Raw genomic sequence first — 26,186 nt, 5'->3', positions numbered from 1 at the left:
TAGAACAAACTTTGTTGTTTATTTCTACTTTTTTGGCTGAGTGCCTTCACCTTTCAGTAAGACTAAAACTTAGTTTCAAAACTTGTTCTGGCAAAAATTTTGAATAAGCGCCCTATCTCAAGATAAAGTTGGGGGGGGGTGATTATTCGAGGGGGCTCTTATTTAATAATTTCCCGCATAAGGAGGGCGCTTATTAGAGGGGGCACTTATTTAATAATTTCCCGCATAAGGAGGATGCTTATTCGAGGGGGCTCTTATTTAATAATTTCCCGCATAAGGAGGGCGCTTATTAGAGGGGGCACTTATTCGTACTTTCTGTCCAGTCTCGTAGAACATGTTTATACAGACTGCGCAGAGTGTATAAGCAAAAGATGCGATAAGGGTCATTCAAGGGTGATGGATATGTCAATTTATCGCTTTATTACGGTGAACAGAAAAAATGGTTACTTTCACCTACAAACGAAGAAGCACTTAAACAAAGAGTATACATTGAGATACTGCGCCCAGTCTGGATACTTGTAGAGCAAGTCTGAGACGTACTTCTTTGTTAATAACTCTATTTCGATTATGGATAATACTCAAAATGGGATCTATTGTAACGAGTTAAGAATTCAAAACTTGTTATACAAAAGCAATTCATTTTGAGATGTACCGTATAATGTGATACTTCAAGAACGGGTAGATTTTATCATTTGATTTTTGTAACGCAAAGATTGGGTGTACCAAGCGCAGTTAGAAGCTAAAATACTTGGCACGATAAGTTTAGAAACTCGTTCATATTACCTTATGCCAGGGACGGGCAACCTTTATTACCTTGGGGGCCAATTTTACAACGTTTCGGGCCAGGGAAGGGCTGCAGTGGCGTACCCAAGGGGGGGAATAGGGGGTCCGGACCCCCCCCCACTTTTCTTAAATATGGTCCTCGAGATTTGTCCAAAAACGATGTAAAACTCAATGGGGGGGAGGGGGGTTTAGTAAACTGTATGCTTATGTCAATAACAGTTGTAGAATGCTTTGCTATTTACCGTAGCTAGCATGAATCAAATAATGGGGGAAAATTTTGCAAAAAGAGTGTTTCCCTGCATTTGCGAGTGTTTGAAGGGCGTGGTCCAAAAACATTTTCTGGGGGCTGTGCCCCAGAACCCTCTCCGGATTTGGCCCGCGGACCGTAGGTTCCCATGTTCTATCGGTTTTTCTCACTTTTAATGTGCTGTTTACCGAAAATATGTTGAAAACATTGGCAGATAGCCCTGCATCTTTTGGATTTCTCATTTTGGGTGTGGCATCCTTGTGAACGTGTTCCAATTTGAGTAATAGGGAGGTTTTTTCTTTTGCCTCTCTGTTTAAATTTAGGAAAGCCGCTGGTTTGAAGCTGAATCTGACACAGGTGTAAGCTCAACATTGTTGGCATAGCTTTTGACCTCTTTGGTGACTTTGATTGATTTAGTTGCAGCTGTGCATTTCATTTTAAACACTAAAGTTTTTGTTTCCTAAATCAAATTACTTTACCACATACCATTGCGTGAATCAAGTGATGTAAAGTCGTGGGAAAGTCTTTTTGGTCCTGGTGAAGATTTCCCTTACCAGTTTTTTCTCAAGTAAGTATTCAATTGATTCCTTCGGGTTTATTCTAAAATTTTATGATCATCTAGATTTTTCTATGTTTTCTTTGGACTTTTAACTAAGCTTACTTTATTTAAATGCCACTTGTTCCATGTGGTCCTTGCTTTTCCCTGCAAACAACAAGAAACACAAAAAGTAGTTTCGGTAATTTATTCAAGTCTAAAACCCAGGATAGGACTTCTAATGAGAAGCTTTCATATGCATGTAGTCTCTATACGGAAATGATACAAAGGCCAGAAACAAATGCTGCTTTAGTTTATTTGTGGTAGTGGTTTAATTTATAATTTCTCTTTTTGAAAAGCTCTCTGAATTACGATCTGTGTTTTATGAGGTAAAAATTTTTGCTCAAAGAGATGAAATTTTACATCGAATCTTGGACATTTCTCACTCTAGCATCATGGTTAATGTTCGTTTCCTCTGGCATCAATTTGTTTGCGTTTTAGTTAGAAGCATATAAGTTATAAAGACCAATTGATTATAAAAATCGGATAATTTGGCCCTTCGTGTCGTGTAGCCACTGTCGTTTGCGGCCAAAGGTAAGGCTTTGCAGCTCAATGTGGTATATGAATCAGTTTCAAGAAATTCAAAGAGGTTAGTGGTGCTGGTTTACGGTTAATATAATCCCCCATCGCCATTTAGTTGTGACAGCTAACGCTTTTCCAAAATGGTTATTACATACAAGGTCTTTTTTTCTCATTTTGATCCAAGATACCAGTCATCTAAAACAAATGAATATTAGGACTTGAATTACTTTATTGAGTCATTTTGGAATTATAACTTGGATTGGGGGATATTAAGGACTACCTGATGGTTCACATCGTCAAATTTTCTATGCAAGAAACATTTAAAACTTTTTAACCATTGAATTCCTATACCCCTACCCTTTGCCCCAGATACCCAAAGCAAAATGAAATAAAATAGTTTTGTTGAGACAAGTTTTGTACCACCCGTTGTGCCATTTTGTCTCTTTTCGCAAAAAATTTGCCACTTGCTTGCGATACAACAGCGATTAGCAATGCAGTCTTATCTCTTTTATGGTTACTGAGTCAATACAAGGAGGCTTAACATTTTGATGAAAGGAAATACAGATAAGGTTATATGTCGTTAAATTATTGGCTGTTTACCGTGAAGTGCATTAGTCTTTACATATTCCGAGACTGATTTATATCGGCAATTCAGCGTTCGTATGAATATTAAAATTCCTTTTTGACCACCCTTTGTTCCAATATTATCGGAGATTATGGGTTACATTGTATGAAACCTTTCTTTCTTCAGATACAAAAAGGTTGAGGTTGGGGGTACAACTGGATCAATACTGCCTTTGACAAGCAACTAGTTTCAACTAGAACTCGCTTGGGAAGCAGGCAGAAGGCTGTTGAGGTCTTGTGTAGTCCCCAGCAGTGAGATTCAATAAGTCGGAAGGCCTCCTAGCAGAGAAATAGGTACTCATTCCATAAAGCTTCTGCAATAAAGTAGGCTGTTGCATTTCAGGTTGGTTTTTCCCTCTACCCGGCATGGCTGCTCCATTCATTACAATCATATTCATGTCGATGCTGGCTCTGACCAAAGGATATGGTAAGTGCTTGGAATTCTGCAATCAAAGACTATTTTTGCATCACACCTTTTTTTGCTTACACCATTTGTTTCATTTTCGGCATGTCTGTTGGTATCATTGAGCCTAAATATAGCTTCTTGAGCGTGCGGTTATGCGCAATAGAAGTTTGTCCACAGAGGCCGATAACAGTGTCATGGACCCCAAAACATTAACGGTTCTGGTTTGCACGCTGGAACGCTTTCGCGTTCTGTTTCGATTTTGAAATCTGTTTCTGAATTATTCAATGCCCAGGGGATAAGCATTCAAAAATGGAACTGGGCCACACCAAAGGTGAGCCATGGCCCCTGTTCATTCGAGTAAGGCACTCATGATAACAAATTGCCAATAATTGATAAAAAAAACCTTTTCTTCTTTATCAAGTTCATTCACTTTAATGTTCAGGGTGCGGCCCTGAAAGATACCTAGCGTTGCTGATGACGGGGGACGAGTAGAATAGTGTTAAACCTTGGTAAAGTATATTGCTATGTCTGCTGCGTTCACAATATCGTACAAGTGTGTTGTCTGCCGTCGATGGAAACAAAGAATGAAAGAGAGCTGGGTATTTTGTTTGGAAGTTTGAGAGCTTTGCCAATTTTTGCTAATTTCAATTCGATTGTTGTTTACATTTGGAGGGAGGAGCCTACAAGTTTGCTTCAAAAATATGCACGAACTTAATTAATAACAACCGAACTTAATTAATTAATATCTTCAAAGACACATTCTTAGGAAGCCAAAAGTTTTAGAAATTCTTGTAAAATTCCTTTTGTATAGAAATTGCAGTAAGGGCATTATCTGTGTGCCTTGTCCCTTTCCGTTGTTGTTTCCGCCATGTGGTCAAGTCTTCTTTTTTCAAAAATAAAAGTAAATCTGTCCATTTTCTGCATGCTGGCATTTCATCAATAGCTGCAATTACCTATTAATTATAGTTCTTTGTATATATTTATGTATATCGGTAGGTGTCATATGTTATATTGACCTTACTGCTTACATTTACAACGTGATAACTTTGTCATTAAAATCTCGAGGTGGGGGATTTGAGGGTACTCCTCGGAAATTTTCTGCTACCAGCCCCTTAGCTTAAACAATAGCAACTATATTTTGTTGGACTTATTTCTTTACATTTCAAAAAAATGCCAAAAATTGGTTTACTCTGGAAGCTCTGAGAACACTTCTTCTGGTATTGTTGAGCCCCATTTTAGATACAGTTGTTCGGCTTGGGAAAACTGTAGTCCAACCAATCATTTGCAAAAACTTCAAAATCGACCGAGAAGGATAATTACAAATAGCCGGTTTGATGCTGTTGATAGGCCACTGTTAAGTACTCCTTGACTGAAACCAAATCAGGATTTAATGTACCAAGATCCAAGAAACTACCAAAGAAAACATCAAAATGGGCAAAAATGCTTTTCATTTAGAGGTGTACAAGCATGGAATGCCTTTCCCGTCGAAATTAAAAAGCCATCTTCCCTGCAGGTTGTCAAAACAAAATAAAACTGTTCGTTCCATATGCCTCAAAGACTGCGGAGCATTATGATGGTTTGAGGCGGGCTGAAACGATTTGGGTAGGGTCTTGACAGGCTAAAAACTGAGAGCAGGGCGATTTTTTATGGTTTTAAGTACATTTTGGAATAGCCCCCCTGTTTCCGTGTTCATGTGCATGCTCTTTGAATACAGAACGGTGGGTTGCCTTACTCACCCATTTCTTTTTCTGCTTGTCTCCTCGACAAGAAATGCTCTTGCTTTTTTACCATCAAAAAGCACTGTTATGTTCTCAAATCTTTTGTTATCTGTATTTACTGGTTTTTGTTTAAGGTTTTATGGTTCGATGCACGTTAGACGCAGCTGGATGGACATTTAGACAAAATACCGACTATCAAACTAAACTGGCGCTCTGCTCTCCTTTCAGCGAAACTGCCTTTCTTTTCTATTCATAACGTCTTTGTTTTGAAAACGTTATTAACTGTTTAATCGTCAGTGGCACACACTGAGTGTTTTTTGCTGACCCTGTTGTTGTTGTAGTCTAAGATAAAAGCTCAGCTGAGCTCTGCACTTGTCAAATATAGTGAAAAGGGCCTTTATAACGTTCAACGTTGGTCTGGTTATTTGCAAAATTGACCCTTCAACTTCTTTCATTCAAGTCCTACACGAAATCGTATAGAGACAAGAAATGTTTCATTGGCTTAAGCGAAACACTTTTTTTCTAAATTAATATCCCATTCAATGCTTGGCTCGAATAAAAGCGAGCCAATGTCGGTCTTTTTTAGACGATTTTAAAAAGGGCCTTGGACTGCTGCAGTTTGAACCAGAAATTCATCCCCAACAACTCTTTGCAATTAAGAAGCTAATATATAAACCGACACAGAATATCTATTCTGTGATACTGTCTGAGAGTATAGGAGAAAACATCCATGAATCCTTAGGATAATGCCATTACAAACAACAACCGCAACTTAATAGTGTTCTGATTATTTAGGCTCATGACACGTAATCGCGTCAAAAATGTGCATGAAAAAGAAATTGTTTGAGCAACTCCTCTGCTATTTTACATCATATATCATCAACAGATTTCAAACAGATCTACTTTACTTTAAGCTTGAAAGTGGTCACGCACATTCATTTAAGCGAATGTAATCAAACTACAAAACTGTCAGATTTTGAGTATTTTTCATTTTGTTACGGATTAAGGTTACACCAAAGATTTGATGTGCCAAATAGGTAGAGTGTCTGCAATCTCATTATCCTTGACTTTGTATATTTAGCTTTTACTTAGATAGGTGACGCCACTTATCAATCTTGCTTAGAGTTTTCTAATGGCATTAATGCATATTTCAACCAATTAGCATGGAGATGCACAGAAATCGATAATAAAGTCATGAATAACAGGGGCATAAAATAAATGCAGTGCTACTCGAGGGGCAAATCACTCCATGAAAATCTCGTACACCTTTGATGGAGATCCTATTATTTATCTGAAAATCCCCGAAATTCCCTGAAAATCCTTTTGTTTCGTGGAAATCTCGTACGCAATTTACAAGACCGCCGTCATCATCATCATCATAATAAACTTCAATCATCATCATCATCATCTTCAATGACACCATCATCTCCCTCATTATCATCATCATAGCAATTTTTTATTTTACGATTCTATTTATCATATTTCAGAAATCGATCTGCTATCTGCATTTGAAGTTGACGAAAACATTGTTGGCATTGATCCACTGAATGGGCGATATAGAGCCTACCAGTTTTACATGTACAGTAAGGAAATCAAATCAACGCAGTATATTGGTTATGAGATCCTAGAAAACATGCTTACCTGGTCAGAATTTATCATCGTTGCTAATGTGCGCCTCGATAAAAATGGCCCAGGAACTGTATTTGCCATAGAAACACCAAAAGGTAGACCAAAATTTGTTTTATTTATGGATTCTCCTGCACAGAAAGTTGGTATTCGCTCCCACCTGCAAAGGAGTGGGAAAAAGACATTGACGTTTAAAAAGGTACCCTTCAAACAACAGCAATGGCATCGTGTGGTATTACACATGAGGGTTTTGAATGAAACTAAACCGGTGGTAGATTTGTATGTTGACTGTAAATTTGTTGAACGCAAGAATTTTCCCATATCTATCAGAGAGGCTTTAAATGAAGATAAGGCTCGAGTTGAATTGCGGCTTGGACAGATAAAGAACCACGGAAAAGATATCATGAAATTTGTGGTAGGATTCTATTCTGACTTATTGGTTTTTATAATGTTTGTTCCTTCCAGTAAACGTGAAGAAAACTTCACTGCAAATTGTTTCTTCTTACGACAAAAATCTTTGGCTAAAGCGATAGGTCGCATTTTTGTCAATGTCCCATCAAAACCTTACTTGCAATTAACTCTGGGAAACTATCAAGGTCATCTTTACTTTTGTCAACAAATAAATCTTGTCCCTCGAACCTCTTCACACTTTCAATTATTCTTGACCCAATTCCTTTACCAAATAGGCAATCGAATTCTTTTCAAGGATTATTAGTAAGCAATTTTCGATATTTAGTAATCAAATATCTTACCACCAATTTTTGTGTCTTCAGGGGGCTATGCAGGATGTCAAATTGGTTTTCAACAGGAACGTTGATTGGTACACTAGTGCAAGGCGTTGTCTTAATTTGGAAGTGACGCAAACTACCAACAGTAAGAAATTTTAGTACAATATACCTTCGTCTTGACATTTATCATCTGAGTAGTATTTTGGTTGATATATTTTGCTTGTTTCTATGCATTATTGGTAGATTGCATTTTTGGTTACACACGAGGAAAAGAATTTGTCACATCTTTGTTTTGAAAAGGTCATTCCAACTCTCCGCTGCCTTTATACTACATCTAAATGATATATTGTTAGCTTTCTCCTCATTTTATTGAATTGTTTTGGGAATATATTCGTGTATGAATCTGATTGGTTCATAGGAAAGTAACAGTGGCCCAAGAACCGATTTGTGGGGTTAGTTGAAGATGAAACAACTGCTATCATACCTTCTTGTCTTCCTTTCATGATTTCAGGGCAATCAGTTTTCCATGTATATTTATTTCCCTCAAACAATATCCAGGGTACCATCTCTGGTTCCCATTCCCATTATCTTCAATCCTTTTAGTAGTGCGGTATCATAATATTATTTATTATTACCGTCTGTTAAGGGTTCTTTACAGGTCTATTTGCATCGGTTATATTTACATAATTTCGCCCAACTCTAAGCATGGGCTGTAGAGAGGCTAAAGTCCTTCGCATCCCTTCTCAACAAAAATGCACAATAATCTTTTCCAGATATTCGAGCACATGCAGACCCAAGTCTTGGAGTTTTGAACGAGATGAAGGACATCACTAAAATGATAAAGAATCTTCAAAATAAAATGGCCGACCAGGTATATTTTACAAGTTTTTGCATTTATTGGCTTGTCTACTCTTTTTTAAATGTTTCTGCTTAAATTTTGAACTAATATAGCATTTGTTGTATAAATTTCTGTTGGCAAGAAATTTTGTTATCCGGCTAGGACTACAGTGCTCTTTGAAATTGATTCTGTTTCAAATAGAACACAATTTGTAGAGGAAGACCATGTAACTAGAATAGAGAAGCTACTTTAAGGCGTGATGGGTAAAATATTTATCCAGCAGCACTTCAATTTCTGTTCATACCACTTATCATTTGACGCAGGGCACGATGGTTTTTCTTCTCGTACAGTCTTTTTGTAAAGTTTTTCCTTTTTAGCTAAACTTATTATTTTAGTGTAAAGGTTATGATACCCAAAATGACTGATATTTCATTTTTTAGTTGTATAGTTATAAGTTTTGTACTGTGGTCGAGTCTGTTCATCTACAAAGGCGCAGTATCACATCACAATTTGCAAATGTAACACATTTATGTACCTTACCTTATGATCTTTATGCTAGGTACGAGAGTCAAGCTACTTGCGCAAATGGCTAACTAAATGTGGAAAATGCAGACTAGAAGGGCCAGCTACTGTGGACACAAATGAAACTAAAATATGCGCAGAAAATCCAAATCCGTGCCATGAAAACGGCTTCTGTACTGATTTGCCTGGCAGGGAATTCAGATGCCAGGTACAACTTTCTCTTCATGTATATCTTTATTCTGCTTAGTTGTAGTTCTTTTTCAAATACGTTTTTTGGTATAGCATAAAATAATGAACCTTTCAATACACATAATGATTAGAATTTTGCATCCTTTCAAGCAGAACACAACCTTTCAGTATATGGCCTAAAATAGTTCTTGGGTCATGCAAATTTTCCTTTTTCTAGTGCAATACGGGTTATGCTGGCAACGGAATATATTGTGGGATAGACGAGGATCTCGATGGGTATCCGGATGAAAAGCAACCCTGCTCTGAAAGAAACTGCAAAAAGGTAATTGCTTTTTGACATGTATTTATCTTAGTGTCAAGTATACTGCCTACAATGAGAATTTATAATGTACAATTTATCAAATAAAACACCGTGAATAAGTAGACTTGTGCTTTGCATACAGGACAATTGCCCGATGTTTCCAAACAGTGGACAGGAGGACTATGATGGCGATGGCATTGGAGACTCGTGTGATTATGATGATGACAACGATGGTGTTTCTGATCGCCAGGTATGTATCACGAAGATGAATGATGTTGCCTTGCCATGTGTTTTTCTTAGAAAGTGTCTACATCAGGGGTGAACAAGGTGTTGTCTCATGGGACCAATGTTCCCAGATAAATATTTTTGGTTCCAGAAAGAGAAAAAGAGAAAAATAGAAAAAGAACAGAGTTGAAACAAAAAGACACTAACAGAAAAAATAATCCACAAAATAGAGAAGAATATAAGTAAAATAAAATCATAAACCAGTTAGCAACTATCAATCAATCGTAGCATAAAAAACGCAGAAAAATCCTTTCAATCAATCATAATGTAAAAAAGATGCGAATGAGCTACGACTCCAGGGGTCAATTGCTTCGGGCGGAAGAACTCCTGGAAAAAGGGATAGTGTTCCTTTAAAAACACTGTAGAGGTGGTTCTGGGGGCTTATCTCTACTATTAGCCCCTTAGTTTTATCTATTACCATGACAACAAACCAAAATTCAGATTTTGGGATAGTTGGAGGGTCATGGTAGCAAACCTTCTGATAGAAGGTGGTACCTGATGATGATGATGAATATAAAAAAACAGAGACTTCCCTAACAGATGTAAGACGTAATGGATTAAACTTAATAAACTGCTGTGGTCAATTAAAAAGGTTCTGCAAATTTGGCGCATCAATGTATAGAATCAGTGGGAAACGACGATGTAGTGAGTAGCATTAAGTCGAATTTTTCTCTAAAACAATTTCCAGTTAAAAATGCTTTTCATTCTGTTGAAAATAATAATGTTATTTGTAGAAGCTTGAATAAAAGAGAATCTTCAAGCTGCTCAATGAATTATAATAATTATTTCTGAAAAAAAAAACAGAAAAAGCCAATTTATTATGCTGCAATTGTTAAACCTTCAACGGTTTTGCAAACCAATATTATTAGTTTATTTTTTAATGTTAATCACTTATGCAAGTCCTTTAGTTTGATTGGAATGCATTTTTAGGACAACTGCAGACTTAGAGCGAACCCGATGCAAAAAGATAGTGATAAAGATGGACATGGTGATAAATGTGACAACTGTCCTTATACCTCAAATGCGGATCAGATTGACAGTAATAGTGATGGCATTGGAGATGCATGCTCAAAGGACAGTGATGCTGACGGTAATGGAACCGAGATTAATGAAACCTCTTTCTTCCTTCATTTTTAAAATAGGAGAGGTTTAGAATTGGAAATTGGTACTTTCAAGGTACTATTAGTAATTCGCATGATTTAGAAACATAAAGATATTATATTTGAGAAAAGTAGGTTTTCAAAATTCTTATGTCTAGTGGAAAAGAGACATATACAGTAATAAAGCTTGCGTACCGATTAGATTTGGATAGTGGCCTATAGCTAGACAAAGTCCCAAATGGCACCTCAGATGGCTCAGATTGTTTTCTTGCGGATAGTTCGTGACATAAATACACAATCTACAATCCAATTATACAGACCAATTCCTTTTTACAATTTTGGCCTCCAAAAACACAGCAAATCAGTATCTTTCTCTTTAGTATACTGTATCTTTCTTAAAAGAGCATATTTTGTAATATTTGAAAATTGAATGCAGCATCGAATCGTTTGTTTTTAAACATCTTCTCAAACAGCTCTAAACTTCTTTCTCTTTTAGGAATACGTGATCGTTTAGATAATTGTATGACGACTTATAACCCTCTTCAATATGATAGAGATGGGGACAGCGTTGGAGACAAATGTGACAATTGTCCTCGAAAATACAACCCTACTCAGGTATTGTTGGTTGCAGCTGTTTTGTTTACATAAGTTTTTGTCACAAATTCAGAATTATTTTCCCATCATCGTTCCTAATTACATTCTTATTTGTATCACCAATTGCACTTTTGTTGTAAATTCACAGCTTGATATATTACGCCAAAATCATGCACGTAATAACTTTAGGGAAATTTATCAAATTTAACGTAGTTTTGACGCTTTTGGCGTCATTTTTTGAAGGCTACCTTGGTTCATTGAGGTATTAAGATCGACAGCATACAAGCTACATTAATCGATTTAGCCGTACGTTCAAATATTTTTCTTAGGATGATTCGGATGGTGATGGAATAGGCGACGAATGTGATACTGGAAATGATATGTAAGTATTTGCAGCCATACCATGCAATACTTTCGAAACGTTTTTCGTCATTGCAGCAAAAATGCGATATGTGAACAAATGTTAAATATAATTTCTTTTGGAAACTGCTTTTACAAGCTCACCTTGAATCTTTGCGCAATTTTTTTCTGTGTTATCGTCCCTAAATCTTATATATATGTTGCATTACTTTATCAATGCATCGTTGGTCAAAATAGGATTTTCTTGAAAAGAAATCAAAGGTTTTGTTATATGCAGCATTTTCCCAATTTTGTAGTAAAATTAATCTTTCAAGACACCAGATTTTTCAAAAGAAAAGAATTCAAATCCAGTTGATACTCTTCACCAGTACAAATTACAATTGCTAACAGTTACCTTCCAATAACTTACACCTTCAAGCAATCGCAGAATATTTATCCTAAATTCCTTTCTTTGTTACCTAAATCTTTTGCAATTACCCTACAACAACGTCACATTTTTGCCATGGAGAGTGCCTCTAGCTCCCCCACCCGATGTTTTGTGATTGCGAGACCCATTTTTACTTCTTTATTCGATCCCGTCGGTTTTATGAACAGAATTTCAATAATAATTGTTGCTATTTTTACTGTTTAGCGATCGAGATGGTGTTCAAGATGATCTTGATAACTGCCCATACGTGCCGAACAGTCAGCAACTGGATACAGATGGTGATGGTAAAGGTGAGTGTAGAGTTTGTTCGATATAGAATCCTTACACCATCCTTAATCTGAACTCTTAATGATTTTTTCAATCTCTCTATAAATGTCATATATTAAGTGTTCGTGGCGTAGAGTATAGAATTTTCATTAAGCCATCAATTAAATCTGCCTATTCCATAGCATTCAAGTAATAAATAGTTCAAACTTTGAATTCCTTTTTATGAAGGTAACAAATGTGATGACGATGATGACAATGATGGTATTGACGACACACGTGATAACTGCAGGCTTATACCAAACCCTGACCAATCGGATCTTGCAGGTAAGTAATTATAAGCATTGTCTTATTGTGTTTCACTCCGCAATTGTACCACCTAAATTGAATGCTAAAATTATTTCTTCTGTCAAAGATTGTCATGTAGCCATTGGAATTTTGAGGGTGTAGAAGGGGGATACTGCTAGTCATTATTATAGGCCAAAAAGGGCACCGTCACTAGTCAAGATTTTGTCATATAGTCAAGATTTTTGGTTCCAATAAATCAAAGTTTCTTTTTAGTATTAAACTCCTGGTTTTAATATTGTTTCTTAGTTTCATATATATAAAAGTGAAATTCTTATGAGTTCATAATTGAATTGCAACATAAAATAGCCTGTCACAGGACGTCTATAAATTGTTATCCTCTATCATAGGTAGAGCAGATTTCACTCTTAAAAGGGAATTTAAAGGGATAAAAGAAAAAGTACTATCATTCATAAGCGAAATCATAGGGAATGCGTATTACGTAACGAAAATTGGAAATTTTTAAAAATCTTACCCCTAATATATCAAACGTTTGTGTTCATCCCCTCCCCCTATCTCTGACTACGTAATATGTAACAGTCTCCATATACAGGGGCGTAACTATCGGGAGGGTGTAGGGGGTGTATAAAACCTTCCAATACTTCATGAATTCGTCGGTAAATCTTCAGTTTGTCTACAAAATCCTTAGTTTGTCTGTGGAATCAACCATCGGTAGGTGAAATAGCACCTAGATTCTTCTCCATCTTCATCGGTAAATTTTTCTATTGATGACCCTCAACCCCCTAGTCTTGAAGGTCAACGATGCCACTGTCCAGATACAAAAGCCAACACATAGATAATTTGGTCTAGTTTCAACGATTATGATTAGGAAGCAAATGGGTGGTTGATTTTTGTCGTGGCTCTTAGTTGTTTTTGGGAAAAGCAAAAGTTCATCTTGGCTCTTTTTATCACCTGAAGACAGTACATATTTTTCTAGCATAAACGATTCTCTCTCAGCTAAAGTGCACGCAGTCAGGAAGTCGGAATATATACGAATATTTGTGATACTTGAGATAATTTGCATTGGTCATGATAAAAAATATGATTAGTCTTTAGTCTAATCTAAGGTTTTACATAAAAATAGTCATTAGTCAGTTGGCAAGACAGTCTGTTAGTCATCTAGTCACAACCCCTTCTACACCCCAATTTTTAGTAGATTTTTTATTTGATTTTACACGTCTCCACTGATACGGATCTGTTTTTATATTAATTATATTTTTCGCTTTTTCAAAACATTTAGTAAATGTACATTTTTATGCGGTAATGTGTACTAAATTCTTTGCCCACACATCAAGGCACTGGACAAGGTGATATTTGCAAAAATGACTACGATAAGGACAATGTGACTGACCTTAGAGATGCCTGCCCGGAAAACAACAACATCTATTCAACGAACTTCACCAAGTATCAAACAATCCGACTTGATCCTGAAGGAACATCGCAAGTTGATCCTCACTGGATGATTCTTGACAACGTAAGCCAAATGTGATTAAACTTGAAAAGAATGTAAAAACCATAACTGATCTGAGTTATTACCGAAGCAAAACCTGTCTGGTTTTCAAAACTCCCTTTTGATGCATTCAATTACAGAGAAGCTTTATTATCTATTTTATGGTTATCCAGGCAAAGCATATTTAACAAAATATGAATCCTCCTTAAAAAGTTACTTCAGAGTGGTAAATTTGTTGATATACGGTGCAACCCATAGAAAGTTTTCTATTGATAATGATTTTTTTACAATTACCTTGCTTATTGACCAAACAATTGCTAAGGATCTTAAACTATTTTGTGAAATAAAGTAAAGACTCTTCCAACCAATTAGGCACTTTTTATTTGTAGTTATTATATTTACATTATTATATTACTTATATATATGTAGTTATTATATTACTTTTTATTTGTAGTTATTAGCAGTGCTTCTGTAAAGTATAAGCATAGTCAGTTTTGTAAAATGTCATTTGTTGTTATGCTCAGGGTGCTGAAATAAGACAGTCAAGAAACAGTGACCCTGGAATCGCCGTTGGTATGCTCTCTATCCAGATTTTTTGTATTTTCAACCTCGCTTAGCATATTTCACATTTTCGTATATTGTGACGTAATTTGTAAGGTACCCATCTAAAAACTGGTTTATATTTTTCTTTTGAGGCTATACAAAGTTTGAAGGGGTAGATTTCGAGGGTACATTCTTTGTTCATGATGACAAGGACGATGACTACGTTGGCTTTGTGTTCAGTTTGCAAGATAGTAGCTCGTTTTATGCTGTTATTTGGAAGAAAACTAGACAGACATACTGGGTGCCTGATCCTTTTACTGCAGTTGGAGACGCAGGAATTACAATCAAGGCAAGATAATTGTCTTTTTTGTTTCATTAGCTACTGAGTTTTATCGTAGCTACCAACCATGCTTATGAAAATAATTAAATATTTTTTGTGTATGATGGATGCAATAATAAAGAATGGAATGAACTTCAAGATTCAGTTAAAAAAAATTTTCGTCTGGTATTATGAAACTTTTCTTAATCTGAGGACAAGCAATTTTAATTTAAAGGGTTTTGCGCATTGAGTTTTGAAATTCAGTCAAATATCTTGCCAGTGACTCCGTCCCAACAGTTGCTCATAAATTACCAAATGTAGAATAAACGCATTGGTCAACAGGACAGTTCTTTCTTTCAACTGAGTTTCACGCTCAACTCTATCATCAACCGTCTTCTTTGAATGCAAGATAAAAATTTGAAACAATTGTAGAGAATAATTCTTTTCAAGGCGAAAATGAAATTTTCCCCATATATAGCTAACCTGTTCGTATTCGCAATGAGTTTGCAAAGTTTACTTTCACGATAATTAGATCTATTAAAGCTTTGTTTTTATTTACAGGCTGTCAAATCTTCAACGGGACCTGGAAAATATATGAGAAATGCTCTGTGGAGTTCCAAAAGTACCCGTGGCCAGGTTTGATTTGCTGTATATTTTAAAACTTGAAATTCCCATTAGTATTTCTTCATATCTCTGCTTAAGGCCAAACCTTTAAAGCCTCCCGCTGTGTTAATTCATGAAAGCTATAATCCACTAATTCAATTATAATCCACTAAGTTCCATATAAAACCTTTTTATTGAATAACTTGAAGTTATTTTTTCTGTGATGCAGCAAAAGCAAGCTTTTTAAGAGATATTTCACTACATCCAGCCCGTCATTTCTGGACTGAAAAGTTCTTATTATTCTTGTTCTCATTAGGTAACGACACTATGGGAAGATCCAAGGAAGGAAGGATGGAAACCAAAGACTGCTTATAGATGGTCACTTATTCACAGGCCATCAATTGGACTAATAAGGTCTGTGATATAACCTGATATCAAATTCATCATATAAAATGCTATTAGAAAGCATATTGTTTTGCACTTCTGTTTACACCCATGCTCAAATTGATATACTTCAGGAGAAGATCATTGCGCAGGCTACCTCGATCTGATTGATGATATGTAGATGTGACGTAAATACCATATAAGGGGTGCCGCAAGTTTATTAAAATGGACCAAAATCTTATTTTGTAAATATTGGCATGCCGCGCTGGAGGACTTACGGGGTTTCATAAAATAATATACTATTTTTTGCCATTTGAGCCACATTTAAGAAAATCGATTTGCCTTGAAGCCCTGAAGAAAAGCCTTGAAGATCCGGAAAATTACTCATTTTCTAACAGCTTGTTAGGTGATCTGATTTGTGTTTTCTGATATATTACCAGTTGTTTATTTGTTGTTTTATAGCCTTTTGCGTGCATGTGTAAAGCGAATTTATGCGTAGAGCGGACAGCTGTCCCTCGACTGTCCCCCTTCCCTAGTCGGATTCTTTGAGACTTTGCAGCAGAAATACTAGCATTATGCAATTTTAAATAACGAACTTTAAGTCACTTTCTGGACGATTCTTACTACAGACTAGAGGCCTTTCTACAGAAAGATACGCCCAATCAAACTGTAATTACCGTATCTGCTGTCTAAATTTCCCTATGTGGCCCAGGCACCGCGGAGCAGGGGAGGGCTGGTAGGCTTAAGCCCCCCTACTTAATATTTAGTAATAAACTACCAGTAAAGCCTTTTTGCAATACCGTTTTGACCTGCCCATTTTTTAAAACCCCCAATTTTCTCAACGTTCCGCTGTGCCTGAAGTGGCCTGCTTTCAACGCACTCTTTCAAGATAAATTTGTTTTCAAACATATATTCCAATTCTGTTTGACACTATAGAGTGAAGATATCAGAAGGCTCAAGATTGGTCAGCGACTCAGGCTACTTGCTTGATCAGCAGTTTAGAGGCGGAAGATTGGGCGTGTTTATCTTCTCTCAAAAACACGTTGTCTTTTCGAAGCTTTCATATAAATGCATTGGTAGGTGCACTCTATTATCAATATTATCGTTTCTTCAGAATTCTTTGTTAAAAAGGAAAATTTAATGCCATATTGTCACCCAAATTCATGATGATGATGTACTTGTCCAGAAAAATGTATAAGTTCTAGATGTAGGGGTAAATTTTGAGAAAATTAAAGCATGATCAAGTTCTGAGGTGCTTTTAATTCTCGCTTGCCGGTATTTTGATCTTTTAAGCTGAAATTTCCATGGAAGCAAGGGACAAACAAATTGGAAACATAAAATGAAGTTTAGATCTCTTTTTAACGATGCTAGTAGCTGTAAAATGAAGACTGATATACCAGAAACTCTGCGATCGCCGCATGATTTCTCGCATAAATACTTAATTGTGGTTCTATGAGACTAGGAAGTTTGTTCAAGATAAGTAAGTACTTTGAGAGATTTAGATAACAGGATATAGAAACCCGAAACAATTAGTGTTCTAGATTTATCAGCTTTTATTACGTATGCACATGGGCGTAGGAAACATCGGGGCTAGTGGCAAGATTAATACTAAGCTCCCTAAACGTTTAGCATCTGCTACGCCCTAAAGAGCATTATAAATTTTTCAAATGCCTTACTGTTACGTCACTCGCCTAAAAATCAATTCAAGATGCTATTCAATGATTTCATGAGTTACACATTGTTTGATGAAGAAAGTGCTGCGAAATATCGTATCAAAGAAGCTTAAAAAGCTTTATCTCAATAAATTAATCAAACTTCTATTTAGCATTTACACAATAATGTCATTTTGAAAATACTTTATATTAGGAATCTTCAAGATTGATTTTTTTCTGGAAATACGTTAGAATAAATTTCGTTCAAATGTTAGAATGCCATTCAGAAGACGTAGAATGAGCAATTTTAAATTCATATCTCATCATTTAAATGGAACTGTAAAGGTTTAAGTTTTCTTCGGTGTCGGCACTATAAATTCGAGGACACGAATGTTTATTGTGGTAGGAAAAATAAACCTTCAATGTTGATGTTTGTCTAGTAATGTATTTTGTATTGCAGATGATATACCATCTGACTACAATCCAGAACTTCCAAAGTGAAAGCATAAAGTCGACGATGGTAAATTGGCTTCCTTGGGATTTTGATTTCATGTAGATATGCTATTACCAGCTGCAAGAAACTTTCAAGAGATGCAATGTATTCTCCAAGTTTAAAGAGGACTGAATTTGTATTTAACGAGTTTTTCTGTAAGTATCGTATGTATCGCTAATAAAAGGAAATAAATTGTAAAAATGCTATTTTTAGAGAAACGATTTTTACTCAGTGTCGCGTCCTACTTAGAAATACTGTATTCGTTTCATAACAGCACTGACTATAAAGAGAATCTTTTAGTTAATTTACTCAAAGCAAGATTTCGATGTCACAACACTGATTTAGCTGCTATAGTTTGTTTGAAAATTTCACCAGCGTCGTTCTTGTCAAGCTATTTAGATCAATGAGCCTTCAATAGATCTAACACGAAAAGTAATATGACTGGATTAATTCAATGACTAGCCTGTTATACCTTTAAATTAACATTTAAATTTTTACCTTTTATCAATTCAGAAGCATAGAATAGAATAGCTTGTTTGCAAAGATGCTTTCACTTGTTGACTCAACCTTGATTTTACCTCGTGGAAATCGAATGATACAAAAGCCAAATAGTTGAGACTGTTTGCATCAAACAACCTTGTAGTCAAGCGGGCCATCATTTTTTAATATCCAAGGATTTGACGAAAGAGCTAGACTCTCTTACTTACTTAGACTTGGCTTTCGGATAGTTATTCGAAAGGATGATAACAATCTCTGTTGGGTAATTAGGCCTACAGTTATTTAATGGTCATTGATTTTAATTTCCTATAAACTTTGTATTCAAAACATTTTCACCAGAAAGTACGATATAAAGCTTTCTTGCAGCGCAGTTAACTTATTATGTTGCAGCCAGAGACTCAAAAGCTTTATTTTTAAATCGTTGTCATTAAAATCGAACTCTTCGTTGGAGATTCTTTTCAAAGGAATTGGTAATTGCTTAACGTGATTTGATAAATAAACTCTTTGTTATTGAAAGTTGTCTGTCATTTTTTAAATCCATGTTTGTCAAACAAGGAACTGCGTTTAAAGGGTGATAATAGATTTGAAACCAAAATTAGTTTCGTATTTTTCAAATTAAATTTAAGGTCGTGATCGTTAAAATAGAATCTGACTTATTATGCCGTCATGAAGTCTTTGAACTTCTATTGAAGTGTCAGAATCACTATCCATAACAACGCTTTTCATTTTACCGGATGGTCTAACCATGACATGTTCTCGTGTCGCTAATGGAAAGACTTCTCCCTTAGAGAGTTTTTTGAAGAGGTGTGCTTTGTTCTAAAATCAAATTCTAAAATCAAACTGAAATTGCAAAGTTAAAAGGCGCCATGTTTCGATGCACGATACGTTTTGATAAAAGCATTTTTTTATTGTTTACAGTCAGAGATATTGAAAATTACATCAATTCAAACACACATTTACATGACCAAAATTAACTTATTGGACTGAACCGGACAGGACTTGACCGGATTTGACCAGACTTGATCGGACCACAGAAGCGCGCAAGTTAAGATTGTACCATAGAGATAGAATATGAAAGAATAAGAGTGCCAAACTTTTTTAACTGGACTTGACTCAGATATCGTAAGAAAAAGCTCTGCTTGCCGGTTTGTCTTGGATCCACTACACTCTTTTTTTTATAAGAACCAGTAAATTTAAGTTTAGGCTGACTGTTCTTAATTTTTTCGAAAATTTGAGTCTGGATTGTTCTTAATTTGTTCTCAAATTAAGAGGGTGTAAGCAGTGCTATTGCTAGCTTTTTCGCTCTAAGAAGGTGTTGAGACCTCATTTGTCAACAAAGTGAGTGAAACAGCCTTAATTTGCTGACAAATTTGAATATTCACCGAAAAAGCAACCACACATAGCTAAAAATCCTCGATTTGAGAAAAAACGTTCTTCAAAACTGCATTATGCAGAAGTTCAGCTTGTTCTTAATTTGTTCTTAACTTTTGACCAGTTTTGAGGCTCGTGTTCTTATAAAACTGTTCTTATGATAAAAAAAGAGTGTAGTTGATTAAAAGGGACAAGCTACCCAGGGTTCCAAATCGTCAAGTGGCTGGATCATAGGGTAGGGACAAGCATGTCCACCCATTCTAGAGGAAATTGCTACTCTAAAGCGAAAATTGCTTTTGACAATATCGTTAGCTGTAAGATTCTAATTGCAAATAATATTTAGGACCTGAAAATACAAAGAAAGCAAACAACTTTTAAGGGCTTTAAACTTCGTATTATCATTTGCGAGCCCTTGACTATTCAGGAAGGAGTATTTTAAGCACACTATAACCAACGGACAGGAAGATCCCAATCGCCATAAATCAAAGAACACAAAAATTAAGTTACTGCCACTGCTTGAAGAAGTTGACAACCAACTGCCCTGCAGGGATTTGTTCATGATTTTCCCTAGAGCTCAATTGCACGAAAAAAAGCAATCCTTTTGTGCATTATAGTAACGCATGGGAATGGGTCAGTATGAGTCCATTATTATCTTGATCTGAATCCTATCCGTTTTAAAATACTTCGCGTGGTATGCGTTTGCACAGGAACTCATTTATACCTGCTTTAACCAAAGGAGCATCAGTGTTACTGTAAAAAAAGAGTCAAGAAAACATGTTGTCGAATACATTACAGTAGAAACGATGTTAGAACGTGAAAACCAACAAAAAATGTCCTGTTAGACAGAGGTAGATATCACATTGCTGAAATTCTGCTTGATTACCTCTCTAGAAACTGATGGGTGATCTAGAAAATCTAGAAACCAGTAGTGATTTTCTTATTCATCCATTGCGCTGTTCTAAAATCATCTAAGTTCTCAATATTTACTTTATGAACATGCGCCACCCAGTTCTGGTCTTCTTTTTCTTAAGATACGAACAACAAGGATTATAATCGGAAGATAAAAAATAATGACTAAATTTTCTAAATTAAGATCCTTGAAACTGTTTTACCCTTTTGCAGCGTACAGTGTCAGTGAACTAGCGCTAATTGAAGGTAGGAGCATCTCGAAGAAATTCTTTGCAGGTAATTTTAGTGTCTCGAAAATACTTCTAGTCGTTTAATTAAAGTTGACCCAGAGAAAGAAACATCTATATATTTCTTTGCACACAAGATCCCCAACTCAGGCTTACAATAAGGTTATCAAAAGAGTCATTGGCAAGAGTCCCAGAGTTCCTATTGTATTGTCCTAAACACAATGTGTATTAATATATACTACAGTAGTGCGTCAGGAAAAGTTCACTTGTCCCCACCGTTGCACAAGCCTAACCTACCGTACCTAAAGTATGAGAGGGGAAGGAAAGAAGATAGGGGGAGAAAAAGTGTCACTAAAAGCATTATGTCTGTCAATGTGAAAAAAAAATTAAATTTTCATGATCAGCAAAGAACTTAATCAGCAAAGATTTTCTTATAAAAGCTTCTTAAAGAATCAGCTGTTTTCACATTTCTGATTTTAAATCCACTGGGATAGTCTTTGGTGTCTTTGATGAACTGTGCCATTCCAAATAATGAATTTTCTTTACTTAGTTGCGAAATTGGTACGGATTTTTATCTTTCTTTACTGTCTGTCCATCGTAAGTAAGAATTAAGTTGGAAAACCCAGTCATTATTCATTCTACGCAATTTCAAACTTTTTAACAAAGATCCAGATGGTTGGTCTTGAGGTCTATACGTGCATTTTGATGTAATAAAAGTAAGCAGAGGGGTAAATTTTTCATCTAATTTAATGTGGAGGGGGGGGGGGAGAAAAAATAAAAAGTTAGTAGCGACGCTTTGTATGAAGAATCATTTTGATAGTTTTCGACATCAAGTTAAACTTATCACTACAGCTTCAAATGCCATGATGTAAAAACACAGCCTTCTAAAAGTTTCAAGAGGAAAAGAGAGTTGGTCCAAGACTCTTACCACGATTTACTACATGTAAAACTTTGAAAAACTGAAAATAGCGATAGGAAATTTTTGTCGTTGTTCCGGAAAAGCTTTTGCATGCAGTAAATCACCAAGTTGGTGTTATATAGTATGGCATCTACACGTTACTGTCAGTTCTTGAGACGCTTCCTATTAGTTTCCGTATTTAAATTTATCCGGGAAATAAATGGTTTCTCCTGGGGAGGGTCTTTCCTGGCATTTCTATATGAGTCGTCTCGGTCAATCGAGAATGAATTACTCGTGTAAAATGTTCAGGAATGACATAATTCGTGATGGTTTTAAAATGGGAATTAATCGTTTATTTCGAGTTAATACCCGCGGGGAAACTGCGCAGATTCCCCTTTTCTAGAATCGGGTGGTCCCCCACGTATATCCTTAGTAGACTGTGGATATCATGTTACCTTAGCTATTTGCTAACCACCTTCTAGTATTTTCTAGGTGGTCTTTTCCTGGCATATTTGTTTAAGTACAGTGATGCAGCTAGGGTCATGTCATATTTTGCAGCAAGACTCACGCGTTGTTTGTTCGCGTTTCCCCCTCCCATCCCTGTCCCCTTGTACTCGTTTCTCGTTCTGCCGTTATCCCGTTACATACTTCCTTCTGCCTTCTCCTGTCTCACTTCTTCCCACACAGTCATTCGATTGTGTGACAGGTATATCAGTCTGATTATCGGGGTAAAAAACTGAGGCAGTTTTTTCCCTGGAATCAAACACCGACCATAAAATTGTGTCATTGTTCAGGCAAGACAAGGGCTGATGCACCAAAAGCCCAACATGTTTTTCCTGAGATTAGGGTGTTGTTTATCATAACTAAGGGGCCCCCGCGATGGAATTAATTGTATCGTAACATTTAATTTTAAGAGAAGCAACTAAGACAAATATAAAGATCAAAAGCCCAGGGGGTCACTTGAAATTTTCACATACAGGGGGGTCCATCTGATAATTATGGTTAAGAATTTTCTTTGTGATCTGATTCTTTTGGGTACATGATCTAACAATATACCTTATTTATACTTATAGGTCCAGCTAACACATAACAATATCAAAAAAAATTTAAAAGACCAGATGTATTTATACTGATTATTACAGGAAACAGGCTAAATTACTATGACTAGTGTCTCTTATGTGCTCAACAGCAAGATTTTGTATTTTGATACTTCTGGGTCTTACCAACACTTTTTAGCTGATAATTTTAGGCTTGTAAAATTTTTACTCGATTTTTTAGGTGAGTTTTGATAATTGCGGATGGACAATGCCTGCCAAAAGTACTTGGAACACCCACCAATTTACGTTGCATTTGATATCTTTCAATCCTTTCATGGAAAAAAATTACTACTTCCGCCCCCTTCCCCCTAAAACAATGTTGATAATTTAGAGGAATGTCATAAAAGAAGCGCAAAAGAAAGTGCTTCCTAAAATCCTAACCCGTTTGATAGTAAACCAACATTGTTCTGTAGGGGAGAGCAGTGGTGGCGCCAGGGGAGGGCTAGGGGGCTACAGCCCCTCCGTCGGAAGCATCTAGCCCCATCGGAGGAAATTTTAGGTTATTATCGGAGCAAATTTGACAAAATAGCGTACGAAACTGCTTATTTTAGTCGTTTTAGCCCCCCTGTCGGAAGCTCCAGCCCCTCTGTCGGAAGATTTCTGGCGCCACCTCTGGGGGAGAGGGGAATGATTGATTTTTACCTTGGAAATTGATGCCAGTGTTCCAATACTTTTTGGCGGGCATTGGACCTTCCCGTATAAATTTTTTGAGTGACTCCCCTGGTATCAAAACAGTAAATGATTTACTTATCCCGGGCACTTTGAAAATTTTGCGAATTCGGAATCTTCTATCAAATGGTTTTTTTAATTTACCCTCAATGATTTGCTGATATCAACAATCGGTTGGTCTAGCTGCGCTAGTGGACGACATTCGAAACTGCGAGCAAATGACTATCAGAAATGGCGCAAGAAAATTTAATCACTAGAATTGAGTGATAATAAAGGAAGCATTTCTTTTTGCTTTTGACATATCTTCTATCGTAGAAACCTGGTGGAGCACAATAGTGAACAGAGTGCCTGCACCAAAACGAGAAAACACAAACGATAGCGATTAAAAGATAATGAACAAAATTTGCATTTAGATTTGATTTTAAGTCTCAATCATACTATTTGAATAATCAAGTATTTTTCTATAAATATTAATAAATCAGATTAAATTGAAATAATTTTAAACTAGATTGATATCAGGATTCGAATTTAAACTATGAATTAAAAGCCAGGTGCTTCTGTTTTTAGCTACTGAATCTCTACGAAAATGAACAAACATCATAAAACTGGGAAAACGGGAATGAAAAACAGGACTGAAGCTTATTTTGACCGAATTGGTCTTATGTGTGCTCGAAAGGTGTTTACTGAAGGCTTTTCTTACTGCTTCCAGGGGCGAAACTACCGGGGGGGGTGTGGGGGGGTGTGACACCCCCCCAATCCAAAAAATAGTCGATTTCGCAGGGCAATCGAAGATTTCGCAGGGCGCCAAGAAGAGCTTTGTTGCCACGCAGAAATGCCACCTATGAAGTTCGTAAAGGACCGTTCACGAATTTTGAAATGGAGATATTATATTTGTTATAAACCTCCCTTCCTGACATTGCATTTTAGAGAACGGAACAGGTATGTCAGGAAGAGCTCCGTTATTAGCAAAGCGAAAGCATTCCTTACCGAAAGTCATAGCCAATGGATGCAATGATTGATGCATATGTTTATGAGGGCAAGATTGAGTCCATATAAATTAATTTAAGTTGTAAATTATTTTCATGACAAGCACGGCGTCACTGGGGAGGAATAAGGGGCTGAAGTCCCTCACTTTGGTCAAGATAGGATTTTTTTATCATTTTTTCTATTACTTTTTAACAGTGCATGAACTAAAAAACATAAAAAATCGTTAAGATACCGATTTTGTTTCATCGAATTGCTAACTTTTTCACGTAAATTTTTATTATTTTTCTTTTATTTGCATTAATTCAGTAAATCATTTTCTGTATCATTGCAATGTTTTAATTTTGGATGTGTAAACATGGCCTTCTTGACACAAGAAACTGCACATTTCTGTTCAGGAAAAAAAAATTCTTCCAATCAAAACAACATCTTCCTCTGTCATTCACAACTACGTGCAATCTGAAACGAAAGGTTGCCGTTTCTTTCCTTCCCCAACGTCTAACACTAGAGTTTTAGCATGACATCCCCCTTCCTATTTTTCCCAATCAACAATAATACTTTCAATAAACAATCAGTTCTTTTAGCACAATAGTATTTTGCTAAATTTTTGTCTGAAAGATGCTTTTCAGCCCTTTTACAAGGTATAATTTCAAAAAATTTCTTCACGTCGGACCCAACCATGGTGGGTCCTCCTACCTCACTAAACTCGACTTTTAGCCCCACTGGGCTAAATTTCGTTGCGCTGTCTACATCATGTACCCCCCCCCAATTAGCTCTTTATTAGCTTAATTTTGCAAACCAACACTAAATGAAGTGAATATAAAAAAACAATTTACGCTCACGTAGAAAAATAGAAATTTCATAGGCAATTAAATTGCAAGTTTGTTTCTTTTGCTTAGAAGTTTGTCCTTGGTAAAGACCAGTGTACACTGGTAAAGCTTTCACTAGTAACGTATAGACAAACCGTTGCTACTAGGTCTGCAGGGCACCACTCAGTTTTGCAAGGCAGAAACCCTTTTCACCCCCCCAAAACTATTGGCCAAGTTACGCCCCTGACTGCTTCTAAGACTTTTGTGCGAATGTAGTTATCATTTTTCAAAGTAGCATATAATTTACCTAGCTTACTATAAATGTAGATATTTTTACAGTTTTGTTTCGCAATAATTTGGAAAGAACACTGGAAGGTTATTTCTTATAATCATCTTGTTAATGATAATGAAGCATATTTAAAAATGTTGCAAAGGTATATCAATTCAGAGGCAGGTTTTATTAAACACTAAATTCTCAGAAAACATTTTCATTCTTGAACCGCACGTTCATAAATCAAAATTCTTAAAAGAACAATGGTAAGTGCGAATATTTCACTGTATTTGTTTATTTTGATGTTATTATGGAATGACATTATAAATAATAATCAATAATGATTATATAAATATAATACTTTTTTAATTTAAAAAAAGTTATAATTGATGTTCGTTATTGCAAAAATCCAATAATATTGTTCTTGTCAATGTTTGCTAGCAAAAGCTGATTTTAACTAGCTAAACCCTCATTTGGTTCAACTAAAATGTATGACGTCATCAAGCAGTTTCAGATGTTGACCACACTCATTTTT

General features: G+C 36.0%; 1 protein-coding gene across 2 annotated transcripts; it reads left to right on the top strand.

The window, feature by feature from the left end:
- The first annotated feature begins 969 nt into the window (after positions 1–969).
- Positions 970–19,596, top strand: LOC135687314 (cartilage oligomeric matrix protein). Of its 2 annotated transcripts, XM_065203842.2 has the most exons (20): positions 970–1,598; positions 3,115–3,198; positions 6,383–6,936; positions 7,295–7,394; positions 8,023–8,120; positions 8,647–8,817; positions 9,016–9,120; positions 9,242–9,349; positions 10,315–10,474; positions 10,981–11,099; positions 11,408–11,460; positions 12,070–12,155; positions 12,361–12,456; positions 13,770–13,948; positions 14,449–14,497; positions 14,620–14,816; positions 15,348–15,422; positions 15,706–15,803; positions 16,710–16,849; positions 17,886–19,596. In XM_065203842.2, exons 2-20 carry the CDS (start codon positions 3,138–3,140, stop codon positions 17,924–17,926), a joined length of 2,490 nt encoding a protein of 829 aa, XP_065059914.2. In that variant the 5' UTR covers positions 970–1,598; positions 3,115–3,137; the 3' UTR covers positions 17,927–19,596. The 2 variants fall into 2 exon arrangements, with proteins under 2 accessions (XP_065059914.2, XP_065059913.2); XM_065203841.2 differs by lacking the exon at positions 970–1,598 and having other exon boundaries at positions 2,195–3,198; positions 17,886–19,595.
- The last annotated feature ends 6,590 nt before the right edge of the window (positions 19,597–26,186 follow it).

The sequence above is a fragment of the Rhopilema esculentum genome, chromosome 20 (assembly GCF_057945365.1).
Source record: "Rhopilema esculentum isolate cy_ngs chromosome 20, ASM5794536v1, whole genome shotgun sequence".
Lineage (NCBI taxonomy): Eukaryota > Metazoa > Cnidaria > Scyphozoa > Rhizostomeae > Rhizostomatidae > Rhopilema > Rhopilema esculentum.
Note: the sequence above shows the minus strand (reverse complement) of the source record. Positions and strands in the feature narration are given on the sequence as shown.